This window comes from Epargyreus clarus, unplaced genomic scaffold (assembly GCF_041222505.1).
Source record: "Epargyreus clarus isolate Ecla_fem2 unplaced genomic scaffold, WU_Ecla_fem_2.2 ptg000019l, whole genome shotgun sequence".
Classification (NCBI taxonomy): domain Eukaryota; kingdom Metazoa; phylum Arthropoda; class Insecta; order Lepidoptera; family Hesperiidae; genus Epargyreus; species Epargyreus clarus.
Window position 1 is genome coordinate 1,377,145 of NW_027332227.1, and position 14,652 is coordinate 1,391,796.

General features: G+C 33.4%; 1 protein-coding gene across 1 annotated transcript in view; it reads right to left on the reverse strand.

Annotated features, from left to right (window-relative positions):
- Nucleotides 1-11,348: 11,348 nt before the first annotated feature.
- The window catches only part of Ance-3 (angiotensin-converting enzyme Ance-3), a 198,458-nt gene continuing 195,154 nt past the window's right edge, over nt 11,349-14,652 (reverse strand). Inside the window, exons 11-12 of the mRNA XM_073083853.1 lie at nt 12,282-12,470; nt 11,349-11,709 (exon numbers count right to left, since the gene is read on the reverse strand). Of these exons, the coding sequence (XP_072939954.1) occupies nt 11,577-11,709; nt 12,282-12,470 (322 nt within the window). The 3' untranslated portion in view covers nt 11,349-11,576. The remainder of the gene's footprint in view (nt 11,710-12,281; nt 12,471-14,652) is intronic.

Consider the following 14,652-nt stretch of genomic DNA (forward strand, 5'->3'; position numbering starts at 1 on the left):
GGTGACAAAAACAGGACCGCCTCCGCTCAGCTGGATACAATAGAGCACGGAGATCGTACTTCTGGATGGGAATTCAAATAAGCTGTTTATTAGTTGTTTACAAATTAAAAAATGTAAAAATAGTATACGGTACAAATTGTGATTTGCAATACAAATAATTTCTCAATGTTACATTAATAGATGTAATGGAAAAAATGTTTGTCTTTCCACATCTAATGATGGTATCGACATATTTTTTAAGGCAAAGGAATAAAAAAACAAGTTAAGAATTACAATATTTTAATTGTATTTTTTCTAATTATTAAATTTAAAAACAATTAAATACTCGTTTCAAACATTTATACTGAACAGTATAATCAAAACCAGTGATAACATTACGCATTGTACATAATTCGTGATAAATAACAGGAAATCTCGATGATATGAGCACGTGTGTGATATGCATTTGTTTTATTACGTCATTGTATTATATTTTAACTTAATTATTTATATATTTATGATATTTGATTTTGTTACAGGAGGCGTTCTAACTTACCTCTCAAGGGTAGCAACGCATTTGCGGCCAACCTCAGATGTGAATCAAATCTTATCAGGGGTTGATTATAGATGTCCATGGGCGACGATAGGTACTATCAGATGGACTGTACTCTCATTTGTTACAACAATATTATAATGTGATATAGTCATGTGACGGACAGACGGACAGACAGCGGAGGCTTAGTAAATAGGGTTCCATTTTTACCCTTTGGATTCGGAACTCTAATAAAAAATGGAACTAACAGAATTCACGATACAAAAATATCCATGTTATTTATCATAACAATAATTAATGTTCAATAACGTTACTCTAAACACATGTGAGATTATCTGTGTGCGTATCCTGTGTTGTATCCGCTCTTGTGCGTATGCAACGCTGTTTTTGCTTTGCGCACTGTGACCAGTTGTGTTTTTTTAAATGGGACGTCCAAATTTCTATAACAATTGTAATGTGAAATGTTCATTATTTTCTAACGATTGTTCTGTTTACTACGGCAAAATAATATGAGAATGTATTCTTTTCATTAAATTCTATTGAGGTTTTAGATTTTATTTATTTTGCAGCCCTAGATTATATTATTGATTATATTTTTTACTTTTTGATTTTAGTATGAGTTAGGTTAGGTTAGCCTATTCCGCTCATGGACATGTGTAATCAACCCCATATAGAATTATTATGCTACCTGAGATCAGTCAGATACATTGTTGTCCCCTAAGGACACAATACGATTAGCATAGCCATTTATAATCCAAAAATAAAGTGGTGATTGTGTCTCCGAAGACATTTTTTAATGGCGGTCCAACGAACTTCGGTTTTATCACATCAAAACCTGGTTACTCTGGTCGTGCGTTGGCAGTTAGGTGTATTCACTACCTCCAATTTAAAAATAGTGTGTCATTACATATGAATGCTCCCTAGAAATCTATATGTTAGAGAGTGCGGCAACAGTCATGCGCAGTATCGATTTTCTATATTTAGAAAAGTGGAGATAACTGTTGCTTACTAACGAGATTTCGAGAGGATAAATCTAAACTTTGTTAATTAAAATGTGGTTTTAGTTTGCTAATACCAAACGTGTAATGTTTCATGATGGAGTCTGTTTTTTACAGTTGTGTTATTGTGGTGGCTTCCCACAGTTTGTAATATTACGGAAGACTGCAGTTTAGAGAAATCATGGATGCGACGGTGCGTTGTATCCATGCAACTGGGTAACTTCAAAGTGTGATCTCTTCTAAATCCATCTTTTGGATAGATTCTGATCTCATGGTAGAGCCTTGGTGGAGTCCGTGAGTGTTCATGATCAACGGCTGTGAATAACCCGCAGTATAGCGGACCATGGGAAGCCACGTTTATAATATATAACTATATTATGAACTGTATTTTTATTGGACGACGTATTTAAAGTTCATAAGGAACTCCATATTTACTCGGACAAAAGATATGCGAATCAAGCTACTTTGAAGGGCTGGAAAGCAAAACACATGGTTACCATAGCGACGCCTTCTTGGAAAGAGGACCGCTTAAAAAACCACCCCAACTTCATAGCTAAACGTTTGTATTCTAATAGCCTTATCTATTTTTGTTTGGAAACCGGTTTGGAATGCAAGAATATGCCTGCTACGTTTTTATTAGTTCTGTTTAACTTAAATAGTTAAGTTATACAGAACCCGTATAGGAATTTTAAGCAGACTATTAAGTAGGTCTAGTTTTTCATTAATAAAAGGAATTTAGGAATTTTAATTGTGGAATAGTTTGAAGAAAACATGGTCAAGTTATAAAACATATGTAAATCCCTATAACTCTCTCATTATTGATAGTTGATTACATATTTATGAAAATTAAGGGCCCGTGCTCATGAGGTCGGTCCTAAGTTTTATCGTTCGTCAACTGACAAATGATGCTGTTTACACTTATTGACAAGAGCAGGTTCTGTTCACATTAGGTACTCATACATTAACTTTCATGATAACGTGATAAGCTAGATTTTATCTATAATTTAACGAGTTTTCTGAAATTAACCAACAGTTGAGTTTAATCTGACTCTATCTCTTAGACACTCAAGAGATAAAATCTAGACCTTCATACAAAGAATAGTCCGAAATTTAATAAAAATTAAATAAAACCAAACTAATTGAATTTAATTACGAAACTTTGATTGAGCAAATAAAAGTTTCTAAAGTCGCTCTTACAAATCCTTTGAAAGACTTTGATATGAAAGTTTTAGGGCGAAGTTCATTATTATTATCTCTGTCCGTTTGATTGATCATAAAATACCAAACTAGGGTTTGAAGGGCAAAGTGAGTAAAGTTTGAACGGTTATTAAAAAAGTTCGTATCATCATACGCCTTATCATGCCTTCTAAAGAGGTAGGTAAAAGGTGCCGTCGGCTACCTAATATTTAATGCAAACTTATTCAAAGTAAGTAACAATTTATTATTATTCAGTTATTTCAGTAATTAATTGAAATAATTTGTAGCTTTTTTATCACTTTTTACATTACTTTTTTAAGCTTACGTGGACATAATAATATCATTAAGTTATGTTTACTACGATCAAACCAAAGTGATAATTAAAGTTTTGCTTTTTTCCATTTTTTTTACATGGAAAAAATCAAAACTTATATAGCTGTGAAATTTAATTTTGATCGTTAGATGGGTACCTATTACGGAGGATTAAGTTAGGGCGTCTTTAGATATATGACTTAACCCGCAAAAGATGATATGAGGCCTAATGTGAACGAATAATTCTTGAGATAACTATGTAACCTCAGAAATATTTCTAAGTACCTAAAACTTATCAAAAGCAATATTCAAGTGACTAGTATTCGTTACTCAATCAAGTAACTATTTTGAACAAAGTATGATATTTATCAATTTTCTTAGAAAAAAATAATAATTGGGCGTAAGTTCAAATGCTGGTAAATTTCAGCCTGTAGCCTTCAGAATGAAACAGCTGTTATCACCGACGAAATTTCGCCTGTTGCCCGGACACTGAACTTTATGATTCAATAATTAAGTGACAGGAAGTGGACAAAGGACTTCATTGTACGTATTGTAGCGTTCTCTTCTTAACTGAATAACTGCAACAAATGAAATATTCCCTTTGGTATACAAAGAACAGAACAGAAATGTAAATTTATCATTAAGATGGCTAGGTAGACGGTACCCGTAATCTTCTGTGTGTTAAAATGGTATGGTATGGCTTCCATTCCGTTCGATTGTCTATTTATTTTGTTTTTAGTTTGCTAGACAAACACCTACAATATACGTTAGTAACATATTAAAGCATAGTTTGATATGTAACAATAAGTTAATCAGTCAAGTAGTAGAAATGTGTAGACAAGTTTATTTTTATTAAATAAAAAAAATATAAATACAATTTTAATGATGTTGGCAATGTTTTTGGAGTTAATATAACTCACAATATTTTAACTGCGCATGTGTATTGCTTTCATTTTAATGGCGCTCTGCTTTTACCTATAAAACTGTACCATGCCTACATGATAATACAGTCATGATTAAGAACGTTTTAAGTTATTGTCAGTCCTCAGTGGTAACAACGCCATAATGGTTCATCATCATCAACCCATTACTGCCCCACTGCCGGGCACGGGTCTCCTCATAACGAGAAGGATTAGGCCATAGTCCACCGCGCTGGCCAAGTGCGTGTTGGTAGACTACACATACATTTGAGATTTTTTTATAAATCTCTCATGTGAACAGGTTTCCTCACGATGTTTTTCCTTCACCGTTTAGCAAGTGATAATTAATTTCTAATTATCACCATAATGGTTAATGTAGAACAAATATAAAACTTGGTGGTACCCTTGGGCAGTATGACCATTGAACATTAAGTTCTCAGTAACAAAAACTTTCAAAACTTTTTGTAGATAAACATAAAAGAGTTTCACAAGAAGTATAAAAGTAAAGAGAGTTCTATTCTGATATTATTTTATAGTAAAAGTTTAATATAGAAAGGGTTTTATAGATACTTAGAAAGTGTAATCAAGTAAGAGGCTTGCGTAACACCTTGCCTCACGTCAACCCTTGGGGGATACTTTAAGCCATCTGTATAGGGTTGGCGAATCTTCTCTTACCTTTTATTACTTTATTGGTTACTACTTTAGTATTACTTTATTATTGTACGAGGAAAACCAAAATAAAGGTTTTCCTTAGAGGCATACAGTAAAAGGAACGCAAACAGCGGTAAATAATATGAAATTTGACTTGCATGATTAAAAAGATTTTTCAAGTTTTTATATTTTTGTTATTTGTTTTATTAGTATGTTTGTGCGGGTCAAATTGCATCTGAATTTATACCAATTAATCAACTGATTGAGTTGAAATTTTGTATACCTACAGGTATGTTAAGTTTGAACGACAGAGTATGTTTAAGATGCTTGGATGAATTGCACCCCAATATGGCCCCAATCCATATAATTAGGATCCATATATTAATCAGTCTATGTACTTCAATTACATGGGTACTAAAGTAAAAAGTTATCGAGGAAGGACACAAAAGAAAACAAATAATTAATAATGATTATACTTAGAAAACATTAAACGTATTTTCGTAATACATATCTCGAAATTGTAAATAACATCCATTTCAATAAAAAGCTATAATTAACGTTATTTCAACGCGATTCCATCCCTCGGGGACATTGTAAGCCCAGGCTTTGGACGAAGCGACAGCCATTAAGCCCTGGATTAATTTGATACATTCAGTTTGATGTTATTTTATATATAACACTATATTTAGTTCAGCTGGATTTGTTAAGTAATCTCAGTTTAATTATCTTTACTCAAAACGACTGATAGACTGTATCTAGAAACAAACTATTGAGTTAATTATTTACCTAAATACGATCTAAAATCTAATAAAATAAATAATAGTTTAAAAAAACTAAAAAAATACACTTTTTATAGAAAATCCAACTAAAAAATAGAAAATATTTTTTTTTAAATTTGAATTAAGAATAGTGTAAATAAGATAAAAATATTTTTTTTTGTAAAAAAAGCGTGGGGTGCATGGTGTCAATAGTTATAAATATTTTATTGATAGATACTGAGCAGAAGGATTATCATTTTGATAATATCTTAAAAACCAAAAATAATGCTGCCTGCAGAGATTTTAAAACTGTTAGTAGTTTAATTAATTTTACAGCTCGAGTTAATAATATAAGTTGTGACTATGACGATGAGCTGAAATCATATATGCCTTTACATTTGGCAGCAAGAAATGGGAACAATGAAATAGTGGAAATCTTGTTAAAGGAAGGTGCAGATGTTGAAGTGCTGAATGAATAAGGATGATGAGACACCGCTTCATGATGCTATTAACAACGGACGCGTCGAAGTTGAGGTCAGATCAGGTCAGGTCAGGTCAGGTCAGGTCAGGTCAGGTCAGGTCAGGTCAGGTCAGGTCAGGTCAGGTCAGGTCAGGTCAGGTCAGGTTAGGTCAGGTCAGGTCAGGTCAGGTTAGGTTAGGTTAGGTGATCGGCGCGCCTGGTAGATTCCTTTATTGGTCTTAACGCAGACCTTCCGGGTCTCAGGAAAACAAAAATCGCTGATCCTGATTATTCTAGTAAGGATAACGGTTCAGAATGTTTAAAATATTGAATTGTCATCGGTCCTTAATAAGTATGCCAAATTTCGAGTTAATCCGACGTTTTGAAGGGGGTTAAAATCATGTTCAAAGATTCCGTTACATACTAACATACCAACATACATACGTCTGAAGCTAATAAAAGCGTATTAAAAAGAAAAGATTTGTGTTATATAGTTTTTTTTTCGAAAAAGTTATAGTTTAAAATAGTTTTATATAGTTTTTTTATAAATAAAAAAAATCTAGGCATAAACATCTCAATTTTTAAACACACTTACAAATTATATGCTATTAGGCAAAAACAGGCGTTGGTACCGACTTGGTTGGTTAACTAACAGAATAATGAATGTCGAGACCGCGCTTAATAATGTTTAGATTTTAGAACTATTGCAAATCAAAAAAGATGCTTTAGCTGCAAGCAAAATTTGTCTAAGCAATGGACAATTGCCTCTACCTGTGATAAAATTAAGCTAAAACTACACTAATAAAGTATTATACTAATACGGTTAAGTATTATTCTAATACATAGTATGCCGATTGATATTAAAATCGGATTTAAATTCGAAACACTGTAATTTTGATAACCCTCCTTAAGACATATTTTCGTAAATGAAGTACTAAAAAAGATGTCAATTTTTAATCGACTTCAAAAAACTGGGGCGGTTCTCTATTCGACTGTATTTTTTTGGCCGATGGTTGATATTTTCGCAGAACCTCCCAGACCTCACCATCCTATCGTAGATATGTTCTATTTTTACCACGTCGGTAAGCTTTTCATAAATACATGCCTTTTATGCTCTTGCTATTAAAATCTCAGTTCGTTAAGCACTACTAATGAGTTTTAAACGTTCGTTTTATATCAGACAAGCAAGAAATTTTGTATTTTTCTTAAAACATTTATGTTAAACTTAATGGTATTTATGGAGATGAATCTAACAAACCTAAACAGGACGAAACTATATTGCTTAATTGAGGCAATTCTATGTACAACGTATGTCATTAAAGTTACACTCTTCCTTAACTTATTACTTAAGCTCATGTTTAATGAAGCAACTTAAAAAATTTCACCCATTACTAACAACTTAGTAAAAAAATAAAAGCCTATAAAGATAACATACATATATTCCTAGCAGAGAGGAGTACCAGGAAAGCAGTTCTAGTAGGAGATTATATGTGTTATTGTGTCCGCAAACTATATCGCTTCAACGTTGCCGTTCTTATAATAGGGTTTATTTCTGTATACCGGAGTGACATTGGTCCATTATAATCAATGTGACCACATATTCCACTCTAGAAGGGACATTTCCGATTTCTGACCGTCTGTCTATTCGGCAATAAGGAAAGAAAAATATGCAATTTTTGCATGTAACTGCAAAAATCTTACTTTTGGTAAAGGAGACGTTCTAACGTAGGGATTTCTCAGAGGTAGCAACGCATCTATGACTGGCCTTAGGTAGGAATTTTATCTTACCTAGGGTTTATTATAAATGTCCATGGACGGCAGTATCCACTTAACAGTAGAAGGATTACAAGTAGAAGGCTACTTTCTGTATTATAAAAAGAAAAGGAAAAAAGAAACGTGCTCATTTTGTCTTTTTTTGCATCAGAGGTAATAAATTATTACGTGATGATTATTAGTAATAATCATCAGGTAATAATTTATTACCTACTAATACTAATAATCATCACAATATCAGGAGAGTCGCCAATTCACCGCCGGCGTTAAAGAAGAGTTCTTTTGCACCTTTCAAGAGCCCCATGTCAGCAAACTATTGAAATTTTAATAAGTATTTTTCCACAATATTCCGCATGTATCCTACTCGTATGATGACAATACAAATGGTCACGCTAGTTAGTAGGGTAGTGATTCAATAATGAGGCGACGCGGTGGCGCGCTGGATCCAATATGAATGTTTACTTTAAAAGTGCATCCACTTATATGAAGTGTTCCTTCATTCATGACGATATTAAAACGGTTATTTTATACTGTTTGTTAAGTGATATTAAATGTATGAGATAGTTTATCGATAGGGGTTCTGTAACATTAAGATTTTTTTGACATCTTTTGCAACGGAATAAATACAACACTTTATAAGATTGATTATTAAATATTAAGCACGTACAGTTCTTTTGAAGATTTAAGTAGGCACACAAGTAATATTAAAGAAAAATGTCTATAATTTATCTATTTATTTCTATATCAATAATAGTTTTACTACTTTATAGTACTGTATTACATTATACTACTGCTTGTTTAAGTATCACGAAAAAAATACTGAACCAATTTTAAGACTTTATTTTCAAAATTACTATCTAAAGATAATATAGTACCTAGAAGTTTTATAAAAAAAAGTCGAAGGCTTAGATCGGAGCATAAACCAGCAAAAAAATCAACAAAAATCCAATAGGCAAAAAATGTACAAAAGCGCCATACGTCAGCCTTTTAAGTCTGAAAGTGTGAGGTACAAAAGGACCTCTAGAAGGAGCCCTCGTTGACCTAAAACACGTGGAGCTTGAAGAAGCTGCAAAAATCACTTCCACTAACCTACTTCCACGTGTTACCTCACACGTTGCTCCTTTGCTTTTCAAAATGACGCAATGCTTTGCTAAGCCTTGAGGTCCTATTTTGCTTTCCTTTGGAACTAGAACACGCATTAGGCCCCACTTATATCTACAGACCTGAATGTGTCTGAAAAATCATACTTTTCTTTTCATTATTTTGACAGGTATGGCTCGTGTCTGCGCAGCAAAATAAAGGGTAATTATAATAAAAGCAAAAAACCTTAAAAAAATACAAGTTTTCTGTTATTCATAAAGGAAACACTTACCATAAGATTGAACTGCAGGCTCTATCGCTACTTCTGTCTTTTAAGAACTACTGTTCATTTCATCATCAATTCATTACTATATCACTGCTGGGCACGTTGTCTCTTAGAACAAGAAGATTTTAGGTTACAGCCCAGTACGTTTGCCAAGTGCGGATAAATTGATTTCACACAATCTTAAGAACTTTTAGAGAACTCTCAATTAAATCTTCAAGCGCATTAAAGTTCGGTAAGTTAGAGAGGCCTGAATCTAAATAACTAATCTCTAACATGACAAAACGAAATTTATCCCACTGGGCTGTCATTGCCCCTATACCGAATCTATGAATATTATTATTATACAAGACTAGTTACATACAATCGTTATCCCTCGGGAAGCGGTCCCTTTAATAGTTTGTTATAGTAAAGTACACAGAAGGGAGCTCCCGTCAGTGTGACGCCATCGCCACTCAGACGTTTTCCTCGTTCGAGGTATTTGCTTATACTCCTACTCGAACATGTTCCCCTGGTACTCCTGTGTAATAAATAGTGCTATTTTTAACAGTAGAATAACTTGAAAATACGTCTATAATAAAAATTGTAGTAATGGACGTTAGTAGAATAACTTTTTAGTAAATTTTAACAAGAATAATAATAACGCACAATTGAAATCTTATCTATTTTTGCCTTATTATTACATCAATATTAAGAGATTCTGCTATCTGGTTCGAAAGATTTTGCAAGGCACTAATATTTAAGAGGCGTTGCAAATTAGTCCTCAGGACTAACATAGCACTAAGCTTCCTTCTTTCATGGAGGATTCTTCAATCCTAACTGGGGTTGAATATATATGTCCATAGGCTTCAGTAGCCACTTCCATTAAATATGATAGTTGGCTACTTCTATAAATAAAAAATGGGTCAATAATAAACCAAATAGGCACATGTGGGCGCGTGTCCCTTAAAAATAGGGCGACGTTAGTTTAAAACTTACATCTTTCTTTGTTACCTCGTCACGATGATAATGCCATAATTTATCCATTATTCAACTCAATGAGCTCCTGTGGAATGCTGGGCAAATTGCCCCAATCCCGCCGCCAGACACGCGCCTAATTCAATTGTAATAACTTAACTGAGCCCGCATCGTGTACCGTTAAATAACTTCTTTGCTTAAGCATTATATTAAACTTGATGATATTTAACTGTTAAAATTTAAAGGATCTTTTATATCATCGTATCGAATAGTTATTTATAAAGAGACAAAAACTTAATTAACAAGTTGCAAACTAGCTATGTGAATAGCAGCCATTATAGATATATATTTCAATATTCAATAATGTCATTATGTAATGTCATGATCAAAGTGATCGTGCTCAATTCGTCTCATCTTGGAGCTTCTAAAGAATTTTGTTAATTTTTTTTATAAAATGTTATATTGAGGTTCAGCGTAACAGCGCCATCTCTTAACGAAACAGGTGCATTAAAATTTGAGAGCTCTTTTATTGAATGTCTCTCAAGAGTTTGCATTGAACTAATAATAATAATGAATTACTCCATTTACCCAAACATATATTACCAAATTGTCTGGTAAATGTATCAAGACAATGAAAATAATATATTTCTGTTCAAGAAAAATCGATAACTCTTTTTGAAATAAAAACATGTGTGATTTTTTTAATTTTTAATCATGTTATCACATTGGTAATACAAATATTGTTTTAGCACTATGTACAATATTCTTATACATACATCCTTACATATTATTGCAATTATAAAAGAAAATTGGATAGGTGTATTGTATTAACAGAGAAAATGAATAAAAAAATGTTGTATTCTTGCTTAGGGCTTATTTCTCAAGAGTTTTAGGGCATAAATTCATATACATCGACCCTATTTGGTTTAAATAAGGGGCATCGATATAGTGCTTTAAAATACCCCGTTCCTACATAGAAAATTATCGGATTCAATTTTACAAAAAATAAAATAATATTAACCCTGTTGATAAGTACACATATTTTTACAATAGGTAAATATTATAAAACACAATAGTGGTATGATAATATTATCATTAAAAAATTGTGATGAGATCTAAACTAATGTTATTTAAAATACATTATGAAATTCATTGTGTTTGCATATTTCCCAACTTTTAAGTACAATTTAATTTTAACAGACCTTAAAAAGATATCATACGTTTATTAAAAGTATAAAAATTACAATCATATAACTCTCTAAATATTATTATAGTTACAAACAATATAACTTATGGTGTTAACATGAAATTCAAGTTATCTTACAATATTCTACTAGAAACATATTATTGTTTTAAAGTATGCTGTATGAAATTCAATTCTTTCATACACCTCATGAAAATATGATCATATTTTAATGACGAGTTGATACATGGAAAATATATGTGTAACATGCAACCTTTTATAGAAGATCAAGGGAGTTGATTACAAAGGGCTCTACCATCTAAGTTTGTAGCAGTACCAATAAGGTCTTAGCGCCATACGAATAAACTTTAATGGTTTGTATGTTAGGCCGATAGATAACAAAACATAAAGGAAAGGGAAAAAAACTCGGCACAATGATATGTTTCTAGTGTAACAGAACTCTGTACAGGTTTTATCTCCAGCGCAACCCAGCGACAGTTGTGAACGCAGAAGCAAACAGAAGTACCAAGAAGCTGGTGATGTCATAGTTCTTCACGGCTGCATTGTAGAAACCACCATATACTTGGAGACCAGCTGTTTCAATACTGTGAACAGAAAAATTAAAGCGTAAATATTTCATCTTACGAGTATGTAAGCCACTGAATGCACACAATCTACCCTAGTCACCGCTAATGGCATAATTCCAACTGAACTTCCAAAGTACACAAAAGGGAGCTTCCGTCAGTATGACGCCATCACCACTCGGCCATTTTCAATCGAATTAATATTATATTTAGATAAATAAACAAGTTTTAAGTAATTTTATTTACGTTCGCGATATTTGTTTGAACTCTTACGCTAAGATGCTGTCCTGGTACTTGTACTGTAGGTGTTATAGCCTTTCTTTTTTTTAAAAAGCACAACGGTCCTGGCTGTTGTCATTAGAGACAATAGCACCTAAGCCCTTAGGCCTTATCGTTGACTTGAAAACAACCACAATAGTTGAACACTAATCCATAACTTCTCGCATGCATACCCATTAAGTGGCGAATGATTTTTTCGACTTCACCCAGTCATAAGGAAGAACTGTCCAGCAGTGGGACACAGAAAGAGTTACAAAAAAAAATAGAATACTAATTTAAAAAATATGAAAATAGCACAACAATAAATAATTTACCTGAACTTGCAGTAATCTCCATCGTAGCTCCAGCCTAGATATTCTCCTGTCCTGAGGTTCTCACTGCGCAGCCATTCCTCCAAGGGACTGAAGTAGTCCCTCAGGGCCAGGCCGTTCAGGCTGCCCTCCCCAATAGTCTCCTGAAGAATCTGGGACCACGGAGCTGATGACCCTCGCTCCATGATGCGCCTGGAATTTAAAAAAAAAATACATTAACATGGACATGAAGACCGTCATGAATGTGAACGTGAACATGAAGATGAAAATAAGACTGAATATCACCATAAACATGAAGATACATTTTAACAAGGGAGTCCTCAAGGGTAACCATGGATCTATGGTTAACAGTTTTCTACTTCAATTTTATAATTGAGGAGTATTGATAGGATTTTAATAGCTATCGATTAGTAGCAGTTGTTTGATAGTAGCTATTTAGAATGCAGTCCATTAGTTGGTAGTGGTTACTGCCGCCCATCTGAAATCAATCTATTAATAAATAAGATTTCTATGCCTATGCCTGAGGACGAAGATGGAACGCCTCGGTATGTCTCCGGCACACCCTGCAAGCGAAATACAGCAGCACGTAGCACTGCTGTTATTGGTCAGAAATGATTGTGGCGGTGGTGCATCCGGAGTCGACCCATGAAGGGTTCTACCACCTTCAATTCAATGGATAATAGAAAAAATATCCGCAATAATTAAGCAGGTGTCTCATAATTACATTACTTAGTTTCCATTAATATCTTAGTTTATTACAGCCTGCAATCACAAAATTATATGTACAGGGGTAATTGTTCAAAGGTATGTTTATATATTTCACAGTAACTAATTATGGCCGCAAGTGTACTATTATAATGCTTGATTTAACGGCTTAATGCGTGTCCACAGATGTAGTTGAAGAATGCAGGGCAATTAGTACTGGAATGAGGACAAAGAATTAGTCTCTAATTGAGTAATATTTTTTGTACTTATGATAATGGTGAGAATGCTTGGAGCAAGAATTTTTGCCTGCTTGTGTTAGAAGTGCAGGGTTCAAATCCTGGCACGTCTGTTTTATTTTCTGTATATTATAATTAAATTACTACATGCAAAAGTATGTGTGTGACGTCTAAAATCGGTACTTGACTAAAGTCGTAGATAATAGCACGAATCTTTAAAAATAAAAAAAGAACAAAAATACTTGTCTTAATTTTAATTATATTACGCCGGTAATACCAATATAATCACTGCCATATTTCAAAATTTAACATATTGCCAAGGAAGTTTGACCAATTTCTTATTCTGGTAGGCAAAAAATGGCTAGGACTGATTATAATAAATCAATATTGAATATTAAAGGAACATGTATTACACCCGCGTTTCCCAACCTGTGGTCCGCGGACCCCTGGGGATCCGCGGTGTCATCTCTGGTCCATACATAAATCGCTCATTAAATGCAAAAGGGCCGCAAAACGAACAATTAGCAAACCAGTTTTATTAGAAAAATATTTTTCTTCATATTTTTCATAATAAACAGTTATAATTACCTTCTGTATTTGATTTTTTTGTATCTGTAATAACTAAAATAAATACCTAATCCGTTTTTTTGCTGTTATTTTATTAAGGGGGTCCGCGAAAACTGTGCTTCTTTTCCTAAGGGTCCGTGGACTAAAAAAGGCTGGGAAACGCTGTATTAGACCATCGAGATTGTATGTTAGGTTGTGGAATACAATATTCCATGTGGTTTTAGCTTTCGAGATAAAAACAGATTAACAGAATATCTCTTGTTCTACTTATTACGCCTGACACATAATACAATGCCCACATTTATAACCAATCCCTTTCTAGGAAAATTATGTAACTGGACTTCTGTAAAACAATACTGTCGGTTCTTATGTAAGGGACATATCAATACTTTACTTGGCTGTGCACTTCCTTGATCTCTGTGCGTATTAATTAACATTGTTAATCATAGGATTTACATAATTCCTAGCAAAACTAGATTCAGGTCTGCTTTCTCATTGCACAAACTTATTTCGAAGCACGACAAAATTAGCCTTTAGTCCAGATATTTAGCTGAAATATGTCCTTACGAGTTGCCTCAAAGAAATCGTTTGTATAGGGCTGCCAATTATATGAGGTACTGTTGGAATATATATTTGTAATATTTTTATTAAGCATAAAATCTATTTTTTATATCTTTGGTAAAAGGTGATCTCCCGCCGGGCTATTTAATCATGCCCAGGGAGCGCTCGTGCTCCAACAGACTCAGTTTGGATTTATATGCAAGATTTAAATAAAAAACTTCGATAGCGTGATTCAGAATACTCGTGGCGCCATCTCTTGGTGAGTAGCGGGAAATTATCATATATCTATTTGGTTATTATTGTCA